This window comes from Typha latifolia, chromosome 3 (assembly GCF_019914945.1).
Source record: "Typha latifolia isolate L0001 chromosome 3, TyphaL0001v2, whole genome shotgun sequence".
In the NCBI taxonomy this organism is placed as follows: Eukaryota; Viridiplantae; Streptophyta; class Magnoliopsida; order Poales; family Typhaceae; genus Typha; species Typha latifolia.
In genome coordinates, this window is record NC_133088.1 from 5938876 (window position 1) to 5966007 (window position 27132).

Sequence of the window (27132 nt, forward strand, 5' to 3'; positions counted from 1 at the left end):
TAAGGATAATAGTCTCACGAGTTAGAGTTCTTTTTAGCTCTTATTTGAGTGGATTTGAAATTCGGATAAAAAAGTTATAGCCAAAAGGGTGAGGAATGTTAGAATCTGGCTGAAATAGATTATTCGATGTAGTAGTGGTCGTCGGAGGATAGCAGGCGACCGTGGGATGGTGGAGGTTGGCCGTAGGATAGTGTGGCTCGTAAAGAAAGATGGTAGATAGAGTTTAATAGCTTCATAGTTTTCTAGAGTTAAGATATACTCCAAGAAAAGTAACGACAATATAACGGTTACGAATAAACAGTAAATACAAGATAAATAATAATAACTTAACTCAATACTTATTCCACACATAAAAATAACTTATGACTTCTCCTATTTATAAAATTAGAGTCGTAGCGGTTCGGATCCAATTCACCCTATTGGGCTTACATCCGCTTTCTTCTTTTTTTCTTTAGTTGGATCAACCTAAGGGGCTGTTTGGTTTCTTTTATTTGGAAATACATATGCATTAGGTCTGTCTTTTCGGTCTCAGTTACCTTTTATTTTGAAATATATGTTTCTTTAGATGTTGTATCTAGAAAAATAAATAGATTGTTTGGTTAATTGTATTTTATAATGATGTATTTATTAAACACATGTCTGGTTTGTTATATTTTATAATAATATATTTGATAAATAAGTATTTAGTTATTTTAGTTTATAATACTATTTTGATATTATAATTTTAAATATTTGGTTGTATTTCTTAGAATCAAAAGACTATAACTACATTCTCAACCGAAAAAAAAAATCAAATTTCAGTTGAAATAGAAAATTAAGTTTCAATTAAAATGAGAGAAGATGATGAGTCAGGTTAGGCTAGATGCAGTCTTTTGGCATCCGCTCGGATCAAATAGGTGCCAAAAAATTACATATGAGTCTAATCAATTTTTTAAAATACAGTTTTTTAAATTTGATATACCAAACCAAATAATAGTTTTTGGATTAGACATTGTATTTATTAATGCAACATTTATAAAAACCTCCAACCAAACAACCCCTAAATTTTTTTTATTTAAAAAATATATGAATATGCTTTCAATAGAGAGGTGGCTTCAATTATCCAAAGAGAAATTGCTTGGGAAAGAAGGTGAGAAGTTAAAGATTATCCACAGATGAGGAGGAAGGTTAAACGAAATGGGAGAAAATGAGTAGGGATGGGTTGTAATATGTAATTAGGCCAAGATAAGGGGGGAGAGTGAATGATTGTCCCTCAAATTAAATTAGAGGGTAATGTTGTCTATGTATAAGTTTTCCCTCCAACAACAAACTACTTGGGAAAATATGAGAGTTACAATTGCTCACGTCACAATCACAAAATAAGTATCTTAGATGAAAAGCGAAACAACAAACTAATTGGGTTCTTGAATTGCTTTAATTTCAATCGACCCTCGTCTCTGATTCTTAAATTCAGGGGTATAAATAATTCTCGGTCATAGTCCAAGAGGTGTTTAAGTGTAATTTAACCACCAAAAATAATAATAAATAAATTGATGAACAATTCATTATGAAATCATAAGGAAACATTACTTTAGAAAATATGACAAGGTATAAAGAGGATTTTTTTTTTTTTTGGGTGCATATACACCCTTATGGGTATTTTTCAAGTTAAGCTTGAATAACTTAATAGAAAAAGAGACAAAAACACTCTGCACTAAATGAATACTTAAAAACAAAATTAAAACTAGCTTTATCTTTTTATATTTAAATTATTCAACTTTTTAGCAGTTAGTTGACTTTAATGGATTTTCACTGAAAAGAAAGAGTTTTAAAGAGTATACATGTAAAAGATATGTTTTGAGGGTATATATGTACAAATATCAATTTTTGCATACATGCATATACGAATTCTTTTGAAGGATATAAAGGATATATATATATATATATATATATATATATATATATATATGATGCAACAAGCAAAACAGTTTACAAGAAAATAGATATTAAAAGAAATATAAGGCCTTATTGTTTCTGAAGTAATAAGAATTAACTGTCAGAATTTACAAATAGACAAATTTGAGGGATAGGTAAGATAAAAACCCCCAGTCCCCAATTATTATTTTTTTCTCCTAGAACCTTTATGCTCTGTACAAGCTAATGCATACCCAGGGAATGGATACACAAGAAATTGTATGAAACTCCAGGTGTTGGCCCTGACTAATTTGGAGCGTAGGTGTAATTCTCATCTATCAAGCTGAGATGTACAAGAGCTGCCGTCTGCATTGTAACTCTGAAAGTGGCAATAAAGGAAAACCAATTGATTCTTCTATGACACTTCCATTTTCTTAGGGTCAAGCAAAATGATAAGTTCTGTCTCAAATGAATTAGAAAACCATCCAAGTAAATCAGGCTAAGGATACATCAGCTTCCCCATGTATCTGTCATACTGACTCCAATGTCCGATAAAAGCCAGTAATCAGCGTCCACCTGCAATGAAAACGCAGAGTAACTATCAGTAACCTCCGAGTACTTTTAAGTTCCCATTCAGCAGTTTACACTTACATCGAGATCTGATGGTACAATTTTCAAAATGCCAGCCATGGATTCTTGTGAGACAATTGAATCTGGAGAGCTCTTGCACGCAGCATAGTCTTGTCCTCGTTCGGATGTCCCATTTGTAACACAATCTGTTGGCTGCAACACTGCAGCATTATTATTGTATCTCTCAACGTCCAACTCCATCGTTGCTTGCTGCTGGTTCTGATTTGAAGTGTCATCTCTTTCTTCATGATTACTGATCAGAAATTAGCAACCTCGATTAGAATTTTGAACAAATAGACCTAATCGTCTCAGGTTCCATTATCATGACTGTAAACAAGAGATTACCTGATTAAATAGCAATCTATTGGACCCATCGAGCTTCTCAAGAGGATTTGGTAATGCTTTTGTGGAAAGTCAATACCCTATTCAGAAAAGTAATGTCAATAACCATTTCCGACCAATAGTCTTACCTCCCCAGCTTATTTGCCATACTCACTTCATCAGGATCAGGAACTTCAACACTGGTTCCATGAGGAGCTTTTATTGCAATAAGAGTAGCGCCCTGAAATAAATGTTGATATGATTAAGCACAAAATTACAAAGCATCATCAAATAAGGAGCAATTTAACTAGGTGCGCAAATACAAGAAAAGCCAAACCTGAAATCTTGGAGTATTGTTAATATCTTCCTCAGTGAGATAGAGCAATCTAACAAATAGCTACCCATCAGGTTTCAATTATAATTAAGGCAAAAGATGAAAAAACAAAGTCCGGTGAGTTTACTTTCGAGTGTTCTCATCTGCAGTCAAAACTTGTAGATTCTCTTGTAGATCTCTACAAATCAAGCAAAAGTTTGAGTAAGGCAAGGAAAAGGATTGCAGAATCATTTCTTGTCTTTTCTCAGAACTCACCTTATCATTTGGTCTAGCCTGCAGTCTTCTTTAAAAAGAGATTCAACTTCAGCCTGCGACAATTTTGTTTATATGAAAAACAGAGATATAGAAAAAATGTACAAAGAGTAGAAATACTTATACATTTGGGTATCAAGCTCATATTGGTTAATTCAGGCTTACATAGACAAATTGCACGAACAATTATGTGAATATTGGTTGACACTAATAGCAGAATCCATACCTAAAGAGTGGGCTATAATAAGCTCATTTAAAATAATTGTAACTCTAAGAATTTGACTCATCACACTGTAAATGCAGGATCAAGGGCCCAGTTAGTTAAAATTAACAAGTTTGAGTTAAAACAATCATTGACCACTATTTATCTAGATCAAGCAGTGTGCGTACAACAATATGCTTACTATAAGTGAGATCTATTGCAATCAAAATTCAATTGATTTCACAGTATGTTCTTCATACTATCTTCTATTCCTTAATCCTCACCCCATCTTTGCAGGTTCGAGACTTCTTGGTTACCACCATTATCCTCTACTGTACTTCCTTAAAAAATCTTACATTATTTTCATATGCAACATTAAGAGAATGCTTCCATCAACACCCTTTCCTTATGGACTTCCTTTCACTTTCTCACCCTCTCACCTGATCATATTCTTAATCATTGCCATTCACATGTACTTGTCAATTCAATTACATTGCATAGAGGGTGGGAATTTGTAAAAGGAATACAAAAAAGGAGGAAAGTAAGATCGAATGTCTTGGGGATGATGTCCCTTTGTCACTCTAAAATTGCTGTACGAAAGAAAAGGTGAGAATGGATTGAAAAAGAAGATATTGAGAAATTGAAGTTCATGATTCATTAATTTAGATTCAGTAGAGTAGGTAGCTGTTGGCCCAATCAGTCATTGTTCTAAACTGTGATCCATGTTCCAGCATAGGTCCCACATGCATTTGTGGTCCCTAATATGACACACATAGGACCCATATATGACTTATTGGAGTCTTAGTATCTTGTCTTTTAAAACCCAATGATGCCTAGACATGCACAAGAAGTCCTTGTTTTAGAGTGAAGTGCCTATGTTCTGCATTTCTCTTCAAGATCTCTTTTCCTTTCATTTTTGACTTGCTTTACATATATTTATCAATTTAAGTACTGCCTACCGAACTGCCACCGAACAAAGGAGGAGAGTTGTTCAAGGAGAAAAAAAAGGCGGTGGCAAGGGTTAAGATCTGGTGAGGAGGGAGAAAGAAAAGGAGAAGACCAAATTGAGTCAAGTCGGCCGATTAAACCAGCACATGAACCAATTTAATTTGAAATAAATAGTTTCAACGTGAGTCAGTTAAACCCAGATACAAACTAAACTGTACTGAGACTCATTTAACTTAATACAGGTCAGGTAGGCAAAATACAATCTGAATAGCATCAAAACTTCTTTCTGTTCAATGGTTTAAACTTTAAACACAAGTTCTGTAGGTCCAAGCAAGACTGACCGAACCGGATCTCACTTCTTCCTCCTCCCTCACTTGATCACAATCTTAGCTACGACTACTTTCATTAGGGGTTGACATAGAGCATTTGATTATGAAAATACAAATTCCTCACAAAGGATTTTTGCAGCTACATCTCTAGAAAGAACCTGGCCCTGTTTTCTCCTTATAAAGAATCCTTATATACTAAGGTAGAGTAAACATAAAATAAAGATCTTAGGCATAACACTGTAATTTCTGTTGACGCTTTGATTCTTCCGCAAGTCAAATAATAAGAAATTATATATATTACATATGATGTATACTTGTTTAGTAATTCAAGAGAACAACTAATTCGGTTTCCTAATAGACAAAACATATGCATATCTATAAAATGATGAATTGCACTGGCCATTGTAATCTGGAATATGTAAAATGCATCATCTAAAGCATTTTGGAAATGTCATCTGTGGATCAAGCAATCAGTAAATCAATTGATGTTCTAACTCTATTTACTATTACATGGATTCTTGTATACAGTTCCTTTTTGTGCTCTTTGCAGAACATTATGATACATTGAAATAAATTGGATGTCTTGTGATGAGGATCCAAGTTAGTCACACACTAGAAAAGTGAATATATATATATGTATATAAGAAATGATTGTGCTACCACAGCACTGTAAAGTCTTGTTTAACAATTAAGAGATAAATAACTGGTTAGCGTATTAGTAAATTTTCAAGTTATGCCTGAGTCATAACCGTAAGAGTTGATTATTGAATGACAATTTTCTGATCTTTAAGATGTTGACATTAAGTTTCCAATGTATTGAGGCAAAGTTTCATAATTTCCTAATTTCAAAATCAAGATTGGATTAAGATAGTGGTACAGGCAGTACACACACTGTTTTAATAACTATAAAGATGTGGAAGAAAATGTTTACAATAATGTGATAATAACTTTCCTAGTCAAGAAACAACTCATAAAAGGAATTTACACTAGAAAGACAGAATACAACATAGTATTTAACAGAATAAGCGTACAATGCACCTTCAACATGGCAGTTTGATCATCCTTTGGCCGTGACATATCAATTCCCCTATTCAAAGATTACTTGTTAGTAACTCAAGAATTTTGACTTAATCAATAAAGAAAAAAAAATAGTCTATAGAATTACTTCCAATGGACCCTATTCTTCAAGGTTTTTTCAATTAACCCTACTCCTTCAAGAACATTTGTTATATCATATATCCTCCTCTTCTGGACCTGTCAAAGAACCGACTTAAAAGTAGTGAGTACATAAGATCGTTCATTCCTAAACAATGAGAATACAACATAGAAAGCAAGATATAAGAAATATTGGAAAATTAGTTAAGACAACAACAGCAAAAACCAAGTTTTTACTTCCAACTATTAGGGCTCAGCTATCTAATGATTAGTTGAGTCATACCTCCAAAATATCTGCTGCTCTGTTCAAATCAAGAGTTCCATCCTCTGCTTGCTGAAGCAGATTGATGAACTTTTTTGTCAACAAGCCTATCAAGCATAATAACAATCAGACATTCAAGAATAATACATAAGAAGACTTTTAGAAGAACTCTCCATTACCTAGAGAACTGTCATAACGACAATTGTTAGCTGCCAGAATAGAATTTTTGTGGTCTCCTGAAAACACATGGAAAACAGTGGTCAATAAAATAAATATTGCATTCTCTTGGTTGAATAAGCACATATACTCATGGTTAGCAGCAGCAGCTGTTAACTCTATGCATATGGAAAATAATGTTAAATGCAAGAACTACTCTGACAGACTGCTATAGATGCAAATGTGCATTATTGGCATATTCTAAAAAATTACCTTCAGTTAATCCAGGTGTTTCTGGCATAAAATTTTTAGGTTTTGAAGGTTTCAGCTTCCTTGAACGTTTAACAATTGCTTCTAATGGAGTTGGAAGCATCTCAACATTGAATTTCCCTTTATGCCCTTCTTCACCTGCTCCTTCACCGCCCTCAACTTTGACTTTTTCTGATCCATCCTTCTGCTTCTTTATCTGATGGAAATTTGAAACATAAGAAAAATGAAAAGCAAAATAAATATGCCAATAGAACAACATTAAAGCCTATACCTTGTACATGGCAAAAGAGACATAATATAAATGCATGAATGCTAGTGTTCAAAGATAAACTTCTACTATTAGATGCCTAGTCCTACTAAATTGGCCAACAAAAAGCAGTTTGGCCAACAAAAAGCAGTACGTCTTGCATAAACTCTCAAAGATTGCCAATAATATAACTATATAACTATATGTATAGGGTAATAGGACACTAAATTGCTGGATTCAATTGAGAATGAATAAGAAGATCCAGATAAGAATTAGTAAAACTGTGCAGTGTATGCATGACCACAATTATCTATGTATATCTATATCTATATATATATATATATATATGAAGCTGATCTAGTTGTCTCATGATAGTAGAAATTAGAAAGTAGAAAAAGTAGAAAGTTCCCTACACAGATATTCCTGAGGATACTAAGAGATTTGATTCTTTAAGCTAAGATACAAATTCCTCCTAGAAAAATATAGTACAAGGAAGACAAAGAAATAAACAATCATGTGCATTAAAATCTAGCTCGGGCAATTCAATAATGTTAAAGAGGTGTGATCCTTTGTTGCAAATATACAAGAAGAAATCAAGCCATTAAGGGCTCAACTTTGCTGGTCAGTGGCCCTTATTGAGCAAAAAGAAGATAGCCAGAAAGGCAAATCAGAGGAAAGAAATTACAAACAAAAAGGGTCCCATTTTCACTTGCTTTGATCACCCAGGCTGCAAAGTCGATCAAAACCCTTTCATTTGAATGTGCTAAATTTGACAAGAGCTCACAGATGCAGATAGACTACCAAAACGCTAAGTATCAAAGTTAAATTTTGATGACCTCAAATGAATTTCCGGTGCCTCAATTGCAGATTCAGCAAAACATTACAATTTTCCCAATATCTATCAATCTACCTACCCGAATATAATAAACTCCACATCACAAAACTTAAATTTACCAACAAGAGACCGACAACACCACCACCAAGCACTAAGCAAGGAGCAAAGAAAATAAAACATCACTATAGGCAAGAAGAAATCAACATCAAGAATATCGCAACAAAATCACGAACTCACGAAAGGCTCGGGAGGAGGGGCGGGACGATCCACATCGGGGAGGAATATCGGGGCATAGGAGCGCATCCCGATGGCGCTGGATGATGAGGAGGAGAAAGGAGGGCTTGGTTCGGTGGATGCGGCGGCGGAGGGGCGGATGACATGTGCCGGCGCGCGGCGAACCGGCGGCGATTGGAGACGGGGATGCGGCATATGGAGGATGGTCGAACCCTCGAATCGCGACATCGCGACGAAGAGAGAGAAGAGGGAAGAGGAGAAGAGAAGGGTAGAGAAGGTAGGGTTTTGAAGGGAAGAAGAGGGAGGGAAAGGAAGAGGGACGGTGAGGAGAGAGGGAAAAATATAAAGAGAACTCCTTTTTTTAATTATTATTATTATTTAATTATTTTAATTTCTGTTATTATTAACTTTATTCCCGTCCTTTCCAAGATCATCTGCTAATTAGAATACAGGAAGTTATACGATTATCTACTCGGCCAAATACCATTGGCAGGATGAAATATTTAATGTAACAGCATGTGCAATTGTCTCTGCAGAGGATCTGATACATTTGCTTAGGGGGTGACGGGAGGAAGCGACGGCGTCACGGCGCACATGGGAAGGGCCGAGGGGTGATCGGGTTTCCTTGGGTTGGATCTTATGCACAGGCCAATTCACGAAACAGCTGGAAGGATTAGGAAGCGACGGCACTCGGCGAGATCGAATCGGCGTTTAAGATTTCTATTAAGTCTTTAACTAAGCGCCGCCTCTTAGGAGTACGCGTCTCACGTGCAACTCTGGTGCAGCAATACGTTAAGATGGACCCAAGGGTGACCCCACCAAGTACAGACAAGTGTTTGCTGACTTGGATCTCCTGACGTGGTCAGAGGTGAAGTTGATATTTTATATAATGTTTATGAGGGTGGTCGGATTAGTAATAATGGCTGGGTTTACTATTTTACCCCCCAACCACAAGGTGTGCTGTACTGATGTTCATGTAGTGTGGTGAGATCTAACCGAGAGAAGCGGAAGCATATTAATAATAATGAAAAAAAAACCGCAAGGTTTTCGGGGGCGAATCCTTACCGCCGCGCATGGTGGCTAGCCAGGCGCTTCAATTGGCTAAGGAATATGGAAGGGTGGCCCTAGAGCTCCTACTCAACAAAGGGTTGGCAACACCAAGTAGAAGTCGCCGGCCCTGGGATGGGCCAAGCTTAATGTGGACGGGGCGTGGTCACCTGAGAGCTATCAAGGAGGTTTTGGAGCAGTTTTGCAGGCTGTGGCTGGGAGAGTCTTAGCCATAACTTGGGGGCCAACCCAAGGAGGCTTGATGTTGCAAACTGAAGCATGGGCTCTCCAAATGGGCCTAGAAATGGCGTGGGCCAAGAGGTGTGATAGGCTTGAGGTAGAGACGGACTCTGCCACCCTTGTCCAGTTGGTCTCCAAGAATACGGAATGCCCGTGGAGAATCCGTGGGATGGTAAGTAAATGCCAGCGGCTGTTGGCCAGCTTTACTACTACGAAGATCTAGCATACCTACCAAAAGGGGTAAATTAGTAGCATAAGTTTTTGAGAAAGGGCCTACTGAGGAGCTCCCCTTCGAATTATGTAATCTCCTCAATTCTGACAGTGCGACGGCTACGGCTAGTTGGGCTGCATTAATCTAAGCTGGATTCAGCTCCTTTGATAAAAAATAATAATAATAATGAAAAAAAACACTGTGTTAAAGGCCTCTTTTACTATAAGAATATGATCAATTTTAAAATAAATATTTGTATTTATTATTTTTAAAATGAGAGGAATAATTATTTTTATGTTTACTTATATTCTGAAATAGTGGTGCAATAATATTATAATTATTTTTAATTTATGTCACATCAAATTATTATTAAATTTAATAAAGAAAATATTTGAAAAAAATATAATCTAATAACAATATAAAGAAGCATATGGAAAATCTGACAAAATATGCTAACTAAAGATTAATTACAATAGATATATAATGTGTTCAACTTAATTTTAACATTAAATCTATAGCACAACACTACATAAGAGAAAAACAATGTAAAAAAATTTACTAAAAATGTATCAAAGTGAAGCATAATAACACATCAATATCATTCAGCGTGAAATAATAAAATTCCGGAGTTGAAAAGTATAAGAAAAAGTTATAACACAACTATAAGATGAAGCAATAACGACGCTTATAAATACCGATATTAAGTGTTCACCTAGCAGTTTATAAGCCAGCACAAATATTTCTCTCGACATTATATAGTAAATGTCAGCAACGGTCTTAACCTGCAGCGTGTAGATATCAACAATTATAGAGCTGACATTTCATAGATATCACTCAACTGGTATTTTCTAAATGCCAATATTATTTCGTAAATGCCGGCAGTTGTTGAGTTTCGTAAATACCAATAAATTTCCTTTGGAAGCATTTCATAAATGGCAAGAATGCTTCGTGCTGGCGAATAAAAATTGTTGTGTTCTTATTTATTTTTTTTTGGTCTAGATCTATGTTGACATTTTGGAACAATAATATAGTTATTAAATATAATTTTTTTATGACAAAAGGACCACTACAATCTTATTTCATTGAAACATAAAACAGCTAATCTCCATCCATCATCTGAGATTAACTCAGCATCTAAACCACACTACAAGATATCAAAGGTCAGCATGCAAACCCCACAAAAAAGAAGGGGTTGAAATCATCCATCTATTATACAAATAAACCAAAATTACTGTATCAAAAAGGGCTACAATCCAACAAAAAACCAAAAGAAAGTTTAAACCAACATAGAGTAAAAAAAGAGAGAACTCAATCCAATGATTAACATAAAATGAAGGAAGATGAATGACAAAGGAACAACTATGGAGGATCAAGAACTCATTTATATTCCTGTGAGAGTTTCTCAGATGCCACCTCCACCACTAGTAACTATCGGTGATAAACCATCCACATGGGTGAAGGCATTGATAGAATCTGTGGACTTGTTGAGAGAATCAATGAAGAATATGCAAACCTTCTTCAAGGACTCGATTTAGGCTTTCACAATGGCCCTATTTATTAGTCACTCGCCATTGTCCTACGTTGCTAATACTGTCGACCACGACCGAATAGCCCCCCTCAATGAGAATAATCTAAAACATGAGGGAGAGGATGAGTTGGTCCAAACCACGATCTCAACCCCTCCTCTGGCCGCGATGATAGGCCCCTACCACTGCAAACCTAGACCAACGGTCGATGTTGTCTTCCCCATTCTTGGTGGAAACTAAGGCCAAACCTTAGTTTTCCATCTATGGCAATCTAGGCTCTCTCGGCCTAAACCGCCACATTCACTCCCCTCCTCATATCAGCTGTACGCGAATCATGACCATAGTTTGCGCTAGCACCGGTCGGAAGACTATTGTCGACGATGGTTATTACTACAACAAACCCGAGATTGGTGGCCATGGGTCCAATGGTTCCACGACCACTGACGGCCACTATTGGCTTCCGCGCATCAATAGTCGACCAATGGTGGCCGCCACAAATTTTGAGATCCAACCTCAAACCATCAAGCTTAATTTCTCAAAATTTTCAAGTGAGAGCAATTTTTCACATACCATGGCACACCCAATTATTAGAGGATCTAGCTCGCATCATTTCACCTAGAGGATGTGGCGGTAGGGTAGTACAGTCAGTAGAGTGGACTCGACCATAGGAGTATTGGCAAGACTTCACTGATATGATTTGTGCTTGGTTTAGTTCGACCTAGTATGAGGACTTCTGGGCTATATTGACTAAGCTGACTTAGTCAACAACAGTTCAAGCTTATCGAAAGGAGTTCGAATAGATCTCAACTGAATCACTGACTAGTCGAACTCGACCCTAAAGAGTACCTTCATTAATAGGTTCAAGGTTGATACTCAAGTTGAGATCAAGGCTTTTAGACATACTCTTCTCCTTAGCTATACTAATGGAGTCAAAGATTGACCAGGTTATTGGGTTCCTTAGCAACTCCAACCGGGTTCTATTGCTAGCTCTGAATTTGGAGCTAGCAATAGTGGGGCTCCAAATTTGGAGCCCTAACAAAAAAAATGGAGCCTGGTTCCATTTTGTTTTAAGCTTTTTAAAAATTCTAAAATTGCCTAATAATTATCGCATTCAACAATTTTAATTTCATTTGTATCCTTTATTAAATAATTTACTTAGTTAAACTAAGTATATAATTAGTTTTACTAATCGGTTTTTAACAAAAATAGTACTATTGGAAAGGTCCCATCGAGACCTTTAAAATGAGTCTAATATTAAATTATTTTGAGTTAATTTAAATTTAATTTTTTTATTATTTATAAAAATGAGTCTAATATTTTATTATTTATAAAATAAATATGTTTATTATTATTGTTATTTAAAATCAATGTTTCCTAAAATATAATTACTCAAAATTATTTCGCAATGTAAATATAAAATATTAAAATATATTAGATATGAAATATATCATACATGAAATATAGCAAATAAAAATTACATCAATATAGAGGAGGTGGATACAGTCAAGAAAGAGGAGGTGGCTACAATACCGGAACCACTGGCTACGGAACCGATGGTTATGGAGATAACTTACGAGACTATTAAATATCTATTGTTTTTATTATGAAATGTTAATTTCTGCTTATAGAACTGGAACTAATGGCTACGGAACTAGTGGTTATAGAGATGACTTATGAGACTATTAAATATCTATTATTTTTATTATGAAATGTTAATTTCTGCTTATTTAATGTAATGTAATTTTGATATTTTTAGTTAATAACATGTAATGCTTATTTCGATGTTTATTTTGTGTAATGTAATTTCGATAAGTTTAATTAAAAAATTAGTAATTTAAAATTACTTCTAAAACTATTGGATATTAGTCTTATTTTAAAGATCTCGATGAGAGTTTTCTAACCATATATTTTTTTATTAAAAAATAATAAGACTAAAAGTACCTATTAACTAATTTAAAATAGCTAATATAAATATATATATATTATATTATTATTTTAATAAATATGGAGCCCGTTGAGTTGGAGTGCACTGGGCTCTTGGCTCCATATTGGCTCCATATTTAGAGCCTCATTGTTTGGAGATGTTCTGAATAGTATTTTAAAAACTAAAATCATGTAAAAGATAGAAATTGAAATACTGCTCAAATTAAGAAAATCAAATTCAAATCAGTGAGTGAAAAATCAAGTAAGAATAGGAAATAAAAAGTCGAGAATAAATAGGAAAAATAAAACATGTCAAACATATCATGGCATATTTTTTATGTGGAAAACCCCTTTCGCATAGAAAAAAAAAAATTATATACCCATCCAAATCGAATTGATCTACTCACATAAATTGTATAAACAAGTTTTACTTACAATGACTATTATCGCACTAACAATTATTAATTGAAGTCCATCACTTGCTCAAATTCCTTCTCAACTAATTACTCTATGATGTAGAAAGCCTCCGATTTATTTTTTTACCAACCCACATGTCGATCTCTTAAAACTCCTTGTATCATAGATAGTTTGTCAATGTAGATGACATCGGTTTAGCTTCTCTGATGCTTTTGAGCCATCTATTGTTTAAGTACAAGAACTCGGATAACTCTTTTCACAATTGATAGGGAATATGATCCAAAAGCTTGTAGATGATTTGACCTAAAGTTCTTTTGAGTTGGATCCTTTCTCTAATTTTTGGTTCAGACCTGTCGATGTGCTCCAAGTTGTAGTTGGTGATTAACTAACACTTAGACTTAAATAATTCGTCATATAAAGATAGAAAGTTAAAGCTTCTAAAATTAAAGCTTCTTTAGATCAGTGATTTTTGAACGATGGATGTCTATAGTGTAACGACCCCGTCCGGCAGTCATGTGCACGCCCACGTGCCCCATATGTGCTGCGCGGCATGTAGCAGGATGAATGAGGTCGTTACACACTGGACACACATGTGCTCACATTATTCGTCTCAAGATAAATCATGCTATCTTCCAAACAAACATGTTAATAGATTAATATCCAAATCCACAAAATCATACTAGACTACTACATAATTTCGCAGAACTCATATAGGCCATGACAAACCATAAAGATACAATACATATAATTAATACAATACTATCCAATATGTACAACATTTCTTATTATACAAGACAAGATCTAATATAAAATGGAACACAAAAACATACATTGATAAAAACTCGATTAAATAAGGTAACTTCTATACTATCTTATATCTAAGTTGTCTCATTTTTGCTCTAAACTATCTCTTCACGATATCTCAAATTGCTATCATGTGTCTCATATCTTGGGGTTAGAAAAAAAAAAAAAGAGTCATGAGCTAAAGACTCAGTAAATAAACCTTATATCGAATTATTGATGTCAAACAAAGAGGAAATTATATATGTATATAAATGTAATCAATATTATTTCATGAATATGCATATTATATTCTTGACCAAAAATTTATTTTATGATGAAATTAAAATATAACATCATCTAATATAATAATATATGATGCATAACAATCATGATCGAGTGATAATAGTCTCATTAGTAATGATGCATGATACATTTCAACAACTCGATAATTATATATGTTAGAGTCAGATACAATCTACATATCTCTCACTATCACAGTTAATAATCTCAACTTTATATATCATCCACAATGCTGGATTACGGTATTCGTCCCCAAACTCAGTATTTGTCATGCCATTATGCCACAAGCTATCATATGCCAAAAATATATCAATAATAATTATATTCTGTCATACGCTAAAACTACAACCATCAGCTACTACTATACTTTGTCATACACTAAGGGTATGTCCAATACCAATCTGAACTAGATACCATTCCAGCCATCACATATATAGATATTTTCATGATTTTTTTATACATAATAAATCATATACATATATCTAGTACTATAACAAGTCATACATATTAGGAATTTTGGTGATAAAAAAGTTAAATAGAAAAATGATGCAATATAGTCTTCAACTATATATTTAATATATGCATACTCATGCTAGAGACTAATTTGACAGAAAATATAGATAATCTATCCATCTTCAATTATCTCTATATATATCATCAATATATGCATATCCAAGATTAGTCTAATCAAGTTAATGATAAAATATATTTAACTGTAATCATGTTTATATAGGATCATATAATCATACTAGAAATAAAAAAAATGCATACGTATAAATATATAATATATTCTAATTCGAGAAAGACGTCTATAAGGTAAAACTACTCATAGTCTGTTTAGAAGACACAAACCACGTATCCCTCACATTCCACAACCGAATAAACTCATCGCTAGTAAAATCCATAGGGTCTCAAATAAGGGGGTTGAGATATGAAAATATTTATGTGATATAGAGTTAGTCATTTATCCAATTAGACTTTATTCACATAAAATATAATTATTTATTAAGTTTAGAATTATTTATTTTATTTTATTAAATAACTAGACCTATATTATACATATAATTCTGATATAATAAATATAATATTATCTTAAAATGCTAGTTATAAAATAAGAGTAAAGAGTTATTCTCTTTTGTATAAAAGATAAAAAGGCTCAATATAATAATAATAATAATAATAATAATAATAATAACACCAATATTTATATGTAACAATTTATAACATAATTAATCATTAAATGTACTAATTATAATTAATAATAATCATATGAACGAATATATATACTAATGTCTAAATAATCTAGTTGTATTAACTAAAAATAAATACATAAATTAAAAGAAAATAAATAAATAAAAAACTCCACTGCTGCAGTGCTGGGCCGAGCCCAGCACTGTTGCAGCATGGAGAAAAAGAAGACGAGGAAGAAAAGAAGAAGAAGAGGAAGGAGAAGAAGAAAGAGAAGAGAAGAGGAAGGAGAAGAAGAAAGAGAAGAGAAGAGAAGGGAAGGTAGGGGAGCCTGGCCGGCGGGGAGAGGCTCGGCCTCTTCTGGCCAGCCAGCGGCCGGCCTCTCGCCGGCGGCTCGGGTCCGACTAAGCCGAGAGGAGGAGGAAGAAAGAGAGAGAGAAAAAGAAGAGAGAAGAGAGAAGAGAGGAGGAGGGGCTGGCCACCCCGAGAGAAAGAAAGAGACGAAGAGAGAGTTCACCTTGGCGGCAGCAGCGGCGGGTTGGCGTCGGCAAGAGCGAGAGAGAAAGATAGAGATCGAGAGAGAGAGGAGAGTGAGAGAGAGAGATCGAGAGAGAGAGGAGAGTGAGAGAGAGAGATTGAGAGAGAGGGGCTTAGAGAGAGAGTGAGAGAGAGAGAGGCGGTTGGAAGGGCTGCGGCTGCGGCAGGGCCCGCTGCGGCTAGCTGCCCTGGTCCATTTGGCCGTGTCGGCGGCGCGTGGCGGCCCTACGCTGCGCCAAGCTGCATGGACACGAGGCCGGTCACACTGTGGCCGGCCACGTCGTGCCCACAATATAATATTTTTTTAAAATTTTTATTTAAAGGTTGTTACATTTGGTCTGCTTTTAGATCCTTTAAAAAAAGATAATTTTATAGAGAATCATTAAAATTATATTGGAAATGACTATCTTGGAGGTTAAGAATGAAGCCATCTTGACTTAGAATGTAAACATTATTTGAAGCATATTTTGAAAATATTTAAGGAAAATGCTACTTTATGTTATATATGTTCAACTAGTATAACATATTTAAATTAGTTTCATGCATACCTCATAGATTAGTTTAACTTTTAGCATTAATCATATATCGGCCTATGTTAAGATATTAGCGCATGATAGAATTTTTTTGAATTTAGTACTTAAAATCATGCATAATATGTAAGTGTTTGATTTGGATCCTTTGATCGATTTTGATATTGGTAATCGGAGTTTAACGTGTTTTTATTTAAATTAAAGTATAAATTTAAAAGGTATGAAATTCATAAAAATTTAAAATTATGTATCAGATTACTTAACAACTTGGATACTGTGATTAATGTGTTTTGTGGCATTGTGTTTGACCATTTTATCACTTTTGGGGCTTTGAGAACCATCATGTTTAGGATGTTTGGAAGGCTATGCTAGAAATTTTGATTCCAAATTTTGGAGGATGTCCAAAACGATCTCAATTTGATTATTTTGAGATATTTTCTCCTTTCATCTTGACATTTCGTATTCAATTCTTACTCTTGTTAATTTGTGCCAGGAGAGTGAGGGGGAGAAACGATTTCAACTGTTCTCTTTAAATGTTTGTCTCATAGCTTGACATGTTTGACTTGGTTCAAATTACGTCTATATTGCAAATCTTTTAAATTTTGATTGGAAATTTATCGATCATTCATGACATTATGGTTGATCTTTCATAGATATTGGAGTTTACTTTCACATTTAAAAAGCTTGGTTTTCAATGTTTGTATTAGGAGCATATTTCAAATTATTTGAAAGTATATAAATTTCAATAATTGGATTTTTTTTTTACATTCCTGAAGTTCATCTAATGAAAAGTGATTTTAGATTTAATTTGTCAATCATTTCTCAATTTGATTTCTTTTCCGAGGTTTCTAATATTTTTATTTTTTTCAAGAGTTTTAATAATTTAAAGTAAATGTTGTCTTTTATCATTTTGAAGATTACATTTGCTGCAGTTATGGAGGAACAATAGTGGATAATACCGGTCTCGACAAAATTGGGCTCATTCAAACGTCGGCATAGAAAATTTTATTTCGTAAATAAAAAATTAAGTGGCATTCAGATGACTAAGTTTATCTGAACAACATGTGTAAAACTAAATGTTAAAGTGATTTTTTTTATATAAATTTCAAAGTTATCTTTGAAGATTTTCCTAGTATGAACCCTTCTATTTAAAGGATTCGTATTCAATCTATCCAAGAACTCTCCGCTCGAAGCTTTTCTATTTTTACTCCGCTTTTTATTTCCTATTTAGTTTCAGTTTTCAATGTTTGATTCTAAATTTGTTTTTCTAGCTCTAGTAAAATTCTATTTTTTCTAAGTATAATCAATTTTGGTTTTTAACTTTTGATTTTGATTTTTTATATCTTCTATACCTAGTCGAACTAGGAATCCTATAACTTATTATGTGTATTTCATGCATGAACTCTAATTAATCTAGACAGCAATTCTATTTGAGAAGATAGATGTAAAATATGGTAGATGTTCTATGAAGGTAAAAGAATCCGATAAAAAGAATATATCAAGTGATTTATCTTCTCATCTAACAACAAAAATTCAATGAAGCTATATGTTCACTCTCCAGCTTCTACATTTGTAACCTTCATGTCAGTGCAGACTAGTAGGTACTCCGCAATACCTAATTATTAATAATATGATAAAAAATTAATTAAGAAAGGAATAAAAATTGTATTATGAATAAATTATTATAATTCCTTTCTCAACCTATGGTCACCCAAACTTACATAACAAAGTGCAAAATAGTTGCCTTTTCTTGTCTTTAAAAAATATAGCTTGATGTGGTTTGGACTTGATTGAATCACCTCGTGAGGGATAGATTCGCTAGGTCAAACCCACCTACCTTGGTTTAGTCGTTTATTATTTTGAAAGACTTCCTAATTTTGGGCTTAAGCCTTCAAACAACCTCATGACGCTATAGAACCAGAGCACGTAATTTTAGTGCGTTTGAATGACATTCGAGCACCCAACATCTAGAGCATTCTTTGTCGACGCATTCAAACACCCAGCAAGCCATTCGAGTGCCTGAACATAGATTTCTAATGTGACTTAGGTTGTTTTAATAGTTTATTTAGTTTAGAATAAGCCTTTATATATTGGAGAGAAACCTAATCTACGACATGGGAAGGATTATTTGGATTTGCTTCTTCCTCTATCTTTCATCTCTGTATCTCGATCTGTAACACTCGCCACCAAACACGTGCTCCTCACGTGGGTAGAACCTATGGATTACCACGTGACCTACTAGTCAATATTTCAACGTAATATACAAGTGAAAAATCTATATTTCCACAAATAATACAGACAAAAAGTCCATAACATCAAGGCCACAACAAGCCTAAAATATATATATATATATATATCTATAACAAAATAAGACAAAGCCCACGTAGGAGTTACAAGCCATTTAGCTTAATTTGCATGAATAGAATAGATAAGAAGAAATTAATGATAATTCTTCCTCAGCTCCTCCATGAACTTCGGCTTATCTACTAATCTAAAAATATTTCCACCAAAAGGTGGTGAGCATAAAGCCTAGTAAGTTTCTACTTTCTACGTCTAAAAATAATGCAACAATAAGTAAATATAAATATGCACATTATGATCAAATTAATGCATTAGTTCGGACTATTAAGTCCTCAAACTCGAGCTCACACTAAGCTCCGCCCATAGGCCATGTCAACACCACACCATATAATATGCATCACTTTAGACTACCAAGTCTATAACATAGACTCGTGCAGAGCTACGCCATAGGCTACATTAATCTTCACACCCGACCACTCATATACCCCCAAGGGAGGGTAGACCATAATGGTAGAATTGCTAGCCCATCATCCGACGAACAACATGACCGATTATCCACCATCGCAGACTAAGGACCTTAGTTATAAGCCCATCACAAAGGTCAGTATCGCACATTTATACTACCATCTAAGGCCTCGGCTCTACATTATCGCACCATCGTGCGAAAATCATGAGCCATCTCTCACGAACGCCCTCATCCTACGTACTGTTAGGTCTACGTCATCCTACATTTTTCTCTTTATTTTAAATAACTTAAAATGTATGACTCTCGTCGATCGATAGTAAATCGCCCATGTTCATGCCTTAATGGAGTTGAATTGGGTATACCTCATGAGCCATAAATTTTTTTACGCATATTTATCGGGTACTGCTAGGTCTACGTCATCCTACAATTTTCTTTTTATTTTAAATAACTTAAAAGGTATGACTCTCGTCGATCGATAGTAAATCGCCCATCGCTCGGCGAAATGACTACCTAATTATCTAGGATCAACAGACTAAGACCTCAAACATGGGTTATAATATATATAAGTATAATAATATCACCCACCTCTAAACTGGCTAGGGAATTGTCGGGTACTATCGAGACACATCAGTCACCTCCTTTATGGTCATGCACGTGGGCAAGTGACATGATATTATATAGTACAACAAGCGTAATGAAACACACATCGTTATCATGATTTACGTGTTATCACACATGTTCATGCCCAATAAATATGCGTAAAAAAATGGTATGCAAAATTTTATCAAATAGCAAAATAAAACTACCATGCATGACGTGCAATAATAAAGTAAGAAAAATATATGCGCATGCATGCTATGAATGAGATGATGTCATAAAGTAAATTATTTTATTTTTTACACTACTCCTAGATTATAGAAGTTTTACTTGCCTAAACCACTTTCTTGATACTAGCCGCCACTGCGCTATGGGATTTACTGAGTCTACCTTGATAAGGAGAGGAATAAAAAGCATAAGCACAAATACTTTCCACTAATTAATTAAATAACTCTACTGACGTTCACTATAGGCTCAGGTAGGTCCATTTATGGATTCCTATATTTATTAATTAGGTTGAGATAGTATAGTTTTACTAGTGCTTAGCATGTTATTAAAAACAATTTAATATAATTTATCTCAAAATTTTGTTCCACTAATTATTATTATCACTTAGATAAATCACATAGGCAGCAATAAATTACTCCACTTCGCTAATTAAGATAATCTACTTAATGTACTTTCCCTATAGTAATCTGTATTAATTCTCCAGCAGAGCAATCAATAACAGATACACCTAAATCACTGACTCAATTTGCTAAAATCAATTTAACTAAGTAAACACGACCACGCTAAATCCTATTTAGAATTAGCTTCTATTATGTGTTATTTATAACGACACTCTAAGACCACAATCTAATTCATTAAAATTAATTTATAAAATAATTAATAAAGCAAACACTACTATTTGCTAAAAATGATTAATGATTAGGGCTTAGGTTGACAAGAATAAAAAAAATAAGATAACTAACATAAATTAAAAAGTTTAATATGCAACTAATCGTCTTGGCTAGCTCAAGGCCAAACATAAACCCATAAAAATGAGCCCAAAGCCCTAAGGGAACTAGGCATAAAAGTCTTATGAGCTGGGTCACAGCCTACCCACCAACAAACTTAGGCCAGGCTACCAGTAGTCCAAACCGAACACTTAGGTTGGGCTGCCTGCAGCCCAACCCAACACAACCTGGGCTGGGTAACTAGTGGCCTAACCCACCACATGGTTTTGGCTGCTTGCGGCCTAATCGCCACAGCAGCCCAACTAAGCTCGAGTTGGGCTAGGTAGCCCAACCCAACAACACCCTCCCTCCCCCCACCACCACCTCCTTCCTCTCACCCAATAGAAGACCTCAATAGCAACCATCAAAGACTTACCCCTGCCTAAGTGGAGAAGCAACACTCCAAAGGGTTATGTTTCAACTGTGACGAGCGGTACATATTTGGGCATAAGTGCGAGAAGGTTCCAGTAATGATCGTTTTCCTAGAAGAGGACGATGAAGTGTTAGAAAAGGAGCCAATGGAGTTGAATGAAGTTGAAGACATTGTGATCAAGGGGCAGCAAGATGAGGATTTGGAGGTCATGCTGAGATTTCACTGCATGCCTACTCTAAGACCATCGTACCCAAGACCCTACGGGTGGAAGGTATCATAAAGAAGCATGTAATCCGTATCATCATCGATATGAGAAGTATACACAACTTTTTTGATGAAAAGGTCGTGGTGGAAGCTAGGGCCTGAAATCCTAGTTTTTCATCGGCCACAATACAAGCGCTCCTAGTCCAAAGCACTGATGCCAGTCTCTCCCTTTGGACTTTGCATTGCACCCGAGCCATGGCCAGCATTTGCACCAACGATAGTTGTAAGGCCGTTGTCCACGGTTTGTCATGTTGTAGTAATCTATAGCTGGTGGCTTCTGGTCCAACGCTTCCACAACAATTGACAATCATGGATGGCTTCCTCTATCTGACTGCCAGCCAATGGTGGCCACTATAGCTATCAACGACCGTTAGTGCCCGAACACGATAACTACCTCCCTATGAGTTATCTCTTCGTCTAAGAGACTTTATTGGGGCTTTACGCTATTGTGGTTCCATTGCAATGGGGCATTAGGCACCATCCATAGCCACAAAGGCTAGTGAGACTATCGGAGACGTACCGTGGTCACCCATGCAATAGGTCGAGCCCCAGCTCAATTTTCTTCCTCCACCACTACTCCTAACCACGTGGACTTGCCGCTAACTAGCGACCTTGCTTAGCAGCCATAATAGCTATAGAGGCTTGTGGTGGCGCCCCTAGATCGAAACACATTTTCATCCTTAGGGTTAGGTTTTGGTTAGGGCGATTCTATGGAGGAGATGAAGTGCATAAATTTTGAGGTAAGCTGAATTCTCATGAATTGGTTTGACCATCTCGCGCAATCAATTATAGACTCATAACATTACTTGGGGCCTGAGTACGAGACCAAGGATGACTGATGGAACGACTTGGTAGGTTTGCATCAATTAAATATGCTTAACCTACACGCAACTCGATGTTGATTGGAGCCAAACCTATGGGCTCATGACCCATGTGATCAATATCCACCACGAGATCACCTGACTTGCTATTATGGACCATATTTGGGAATTCAAGTTCATACCATCAAGTTTAATTTTTCAAAATTCTCTAGAGGAGACTCGCTAGACTGGACCTATCTAGTGGAATAGTCATGTACCATGGCACACCTAATCACAAGAAGGTCTAGGTCACATCATTTCACTTAGAGGGCATGACAATCAGATAGTACCAGTCGATAGAACGAACTCGACCTATATGTCAGACCTGGATAAGTTGCACGAGATGCTAATGTTGATTGTTTTAGATAGGGATCTAGTCTCTGTGAGTTCATTTTGGCAATAATTTTTCACCTTCCAAGAAACCACCTTCCGAATGAACTCGGTCTATCACCCATAAATGGATGGCAAATCGGAGGTGCTAAATCGGTGTCTTGAGCAATACCTTCACCTATTTTGTGGGGGACCAACACAAGTAGTAGCTCAACTATCTTCCATCGACCAAATGGCTATATAACATGATGCACTATACGACCACAAGTATGACACTGTTTGAGACGGTTTATGGGCATGTATCACCCACATTGAGGGTTTATGTAACAACCCAACAATAAAAAAATTAATTAATTAATTTTGGGCACGACGTGGCCGGCCTCATGCCCATGCAAGCATGCAGCTTGCATGGTGGGGCGCCACGCGCCCACTACTGATGCCGCAGCCAACCAGCTGTGGCCAGCTGGCCGCGGTGGGCCCCGACGCCGCCGCAACCCCTCCTCTATCGCCTTCCCTCTCTCTCTTTAAATCTCTCTCTCTCTTTATCTCTATCTCTATCTCTGTCACTCTCTCACTCTACTCTCTCTCGCACTCCTTCCTCTCCTCGTTGTCAACGTCGGTCCGCCGCCACCTCCCGGAAGCCGTCGCCGCCGGTGAGATCCCTCATTCCCCTTCTATTTCCTTTTCTTCCTCTCTCTCTCTCTCGCTTAGCATATGGCAAGGTATAATTTATCTACAGAGATACCCTTAGTGTATGGCAGGGTATGATTTATCTACAAAGATACTATTAGCGTATGACAGGGTATGCTCTGAGCTTGTGACATGATGTGTATCGAGTTTGGGGCTGGGTACCGTAGTCCAGCATAGTAGATGATATTCAGAGTTGAGACGGATGATTATGATAATGAGAGACATGTGGATTATATCTGACTCTGACATATACGATTATCTAGTGGTTGGCATGCATCATGCATCATCATTGATGTGACTAGTATCATTAGATTATAATTATTATACATGATATGTTGTTATATTCGATGATGTTATATGGTAATTTCATCATGTGATATATTTTTGGTTGAGGATATAATATGCTCATTCATGAGAATTAATTTTATTCATATATATGTCATTGAGGATACATATATACATGCTCATACATGGCATCATGCTGCCTGAGCCTTTTGCTCATGACTCTCTTTTTTATTTCTTTTCTAACCCCTCAGATATATGGTACGTGATAGCGACTTGAGATATCTTGAGAAGATATTTTAGAGCGATGATGAGGTGAGCTATAGATACGAGATGGTATAGATGATAGTTTATATAGAAATTGAGTTGTACCAGTATTTGATATTTGTACTCTTTTATATTAGACGATGATTTGTATAATACAGGTCGAATCATGGCGTACTCTTGTATTAGTTATTTTAGTTGTATCTTGATGGTTTGTTGTGGCCTATGTGGATCCTGCTAGATTATGTAGTGGTCTAGTGTATATTATTATGAACTTGAATATTTATATGTTAACAGGTTTATTTAGTTAATAGTATGATTTATTTGGTGATGGATTATGTGATCATGGATAGATTATAAGGTTTTGTTTGATGATGTCATGATTATATGTGCATAAGAGAATATCTGTGCGTGACGGACCCTGTCTGACCTGTCACGTGCGTTGCGCGTACCGTGTGGGTGCGTGGGCGTGCACATGCCCGTGCCGGGCAGGGGCGTTACAGTTCTGGTGGTATCAGAGCTTAGGTTTAAGGATGATCTGGCAAACCATCAAGTATAGTAGTTGTTGATTTGGTTTAAGGTTACTCTAGTAGTCGATTTCGATGAGTTTGATATTAATTGGTTGAGATAGAAATCTAGGTTGTGATGTTGAGATTATTAAGTTTTGATACTTTGACGATATTAATAGAAATAATTTATGATATTGGTATATTGAGAATTTATTTGAGCGACTAATGAATAAGAAGTGATATTACTAAATTATGCATTGATGTTATCAATATCGAGATGTTATAGTCTGTGGAGCATAATATTGGAGATGTAGACATGTTCATATGATGTGATAAAGTGTAGAAATTTCTAAACATGTAGAGATATTTATTTATGCAGAAGAATTATTATTAGTAGATTTGAGGTTATTCTAAATAGATATAACATATTTTTGGGATTTTTGATCTTTTATGGATATATTTGAGATTAGGAGATTGATGTAAAGAGATATATGTGCAGAGAGACTATTCTGATTCTTATGAGAATTATAATTATTGATTATGGATGAATGAGTAAGATATGTGATGATTTGGTATAGTGGAAAAGATATTAGGTGATGTAATATAAATGAATTTAGATTGTACACGGAAAAGAATTTTTGGGATGATTAGTATGATAAATTATGTTTGCAAGATACTTGTGTTAGTAGGTATAAAATTTTGAGTGTACCGACAAGATGGATGATTTAATAGGGATATGTTTATCCAATAGTACTACTAGAGGATTAACGTCTTGTTTAAATCTCTGAGTTGATTATTAAATAGGGTAATGGGTATAGGAAATATGACATGGATACAGTTATTGGATTGTGAGTGATGTTAGTAGTTGAGACGTAAGGTATATAGTTTTGGACGACATGATAGTAGGTTTAGTTTAGAAGTTCCTAATTGTGTGAATTTGATTAGATGAAAAGAATGATAATGAACTGAATAATATAGGGTGATGATAGTTGTTAAGTTGATAGGCCCATGACATATGTTGTATGATAGCGAAAATATATGTCGACTATTAATTTAGTTTTGGGCTTTGATTTAGAGGATAATAATATTATAGCATGATGATCGTGTGTTTTGGGTGATGAAGTCTGGCTACAAATATACAGACTTATTTTTCATGATTATTAGGTGATATTAATGTTGTTATAGAATGATTTTTGATGATGTTATAAGATTAAATTGTTCAGTATAGGTGGTGGACTTTATATAGAATTATAGAGGATGTGATAGAATATCAAGTTGGGACTATTGAAGAAATATGAGGTTTAAATGATTTAATTAGGAATGAGATATGTTGGTATAGATGTTAAATTGAGATATTATGTGATTTGACATGTTAGTTGTTTCGATGATACTAATTGGAGAGATAACTTGATAGAGTTATTCATAGAGCCTATAGATATAATTATTTATTATGACCGATAGAGGATTTGGAAGTTAAACTAATTGCTTCATAGGACGGCAATGAAAGGAATATAGAGGTCTATGATATTTCATATATAGTGTATCGATGGATGTTTATTATACTGCTAGATGATAAATAGATAATGATGTATAGAAAAGTGATTATATTAGCATTTGTTTAACCATTGGCCTATATGTTCGATTATTACTAGAGGTTATTGAGCGAGCCTTTTAGAATAATGAGATTGATCTTAATGATTGTAAAGACTTACAGGTTTACATTTAAATCTTAAGATAAAGATATTTGATTGAGAGATAATGATTTCATAATTGGGATATAATGATTTCATGATTGGTTCCATTATAGTCTGTGTAAATTTTATCTTTTAATGAATTGCAAAGTTAAGGTTGCGAGAAGGTTGTTATCTATATTTTTGGATGTCTTCTGATCTATATGAATCAGTTAGTGTCAGTTAGTTTATTAGCAGATCATAATAGTATTATCAATTCGGAAGATTAATATGATGAACTAAATATTATATCTGTCGAGATATTGAAGATATTATTGAATTACTTAATAGAACTCCGTGGATAGTCTTTGGATCTGAATATCGATATCATTAAGTGATATTTTGATGGATATACTAGTAGTGATAGTAATTAAATAGATAATGATCAAACTGGAATTATGTGAATCGAGAAATGAATAGTTTGGATATAGAAGTGATTGATAGAAAGATTATTATAAAGTTTATCATGTATGTTTCTTGAAATAGTTTGAATTTTAACTTTTCAGATATTGCAGATTAAGAAGGAAGATAATGTGGAGAATTAGAAGGGTATATAAATTCGTTTGGGGTTGCATTACGATTTAAATTGATAGATTGGAGTTGATGCACTGCATGTTATTCTGAAGAATGTATTATGAATACATGTTGATATTATAGTCTTATAATATCTCTTATATTGATTTATCTAGTAATTTGTATAA

At 34.9% G+C, this 27132-nt stretch overlaps 1 protein-coding gene across 2 annotated transcripts; it reads right to left on the bottom strand.

The window, feature by feature from the left end:
- Positions 1 to 1967: 1967 nt before the first annotated feature.
- On the bottom strand, positions 1968 to 9250 carry LOC140783316 (transcription factor E2FB-like). 2 transcript variants are annotated; one of them, XM_073130165.1, is made up of 14 exons: positions 9134 to 9250; positions 6756 to 6948; positions 6506 to 6562; positions 6348 to 6433; positions 6075 to 6163; positions 5948 to 5996; positions 3434 to 3486; positions 3306 to 3356; positions 3182 to 3230; positions 3020 to 3085; positions 2869 to 2945; positions 2545 to 2776; positions 2403 to 2469; positions 1968 to 2272 (listed from the first exon to the last, which is right to left on the bottom strand). In XM_073130165.1, the coding sequence occupies exons 2-13, from the start codon at positions 6853 to 6855 to the stop codon at positions 2404 to 2406; spliced, it is 975 nt and encodes a 324-aa protein (XP_072986266.1). In that variant the 5' UTR covers positions 6856 to 6948; positions 9134 to 9250; the 3' UTR covers positions 1968 to 2272; position 2403. The 2 variants fall into 2 exon arrangements, with proteins under 2 accessions (XP_072986266.1, XP_072986265.1); XM_073130164.1 differs by lacking the exon at positions 9134 to 9250 and adding an exon at positions 8072 to 8390.
- Between the last annotated feature and the right edge of the window lie 17882 nt (positions 9251 to 27132).

What these genes read in the sequence shown, in the direction of transcription:
- LOC140783316 (XM_073130164.1), bottom strand. Translation starts at nt 8,296, where the DNA reads ATGTCGCGATTCGAGGGTTCGACCATCCTCCATATGCCGCATCCCCGT. An exon ending in TCGTTATGACAGTTCTCTAG is followed by an intron (nt 6,434 to 6,505) that starts GTAATGGAGAGT and finishes TATGCTTGATAG; the next exon opens with GCTTGTTGACAAAAAAGTTC. An exon ending in ATCAAACTGCCATGTTGAAG is followed by an intron (nt 3,487 to 5,947) that starts GTGCATTGTACG and finishes AAATTGTCGCAG; the next exon opens with GCTGAAGTTGAATCTCTTTT.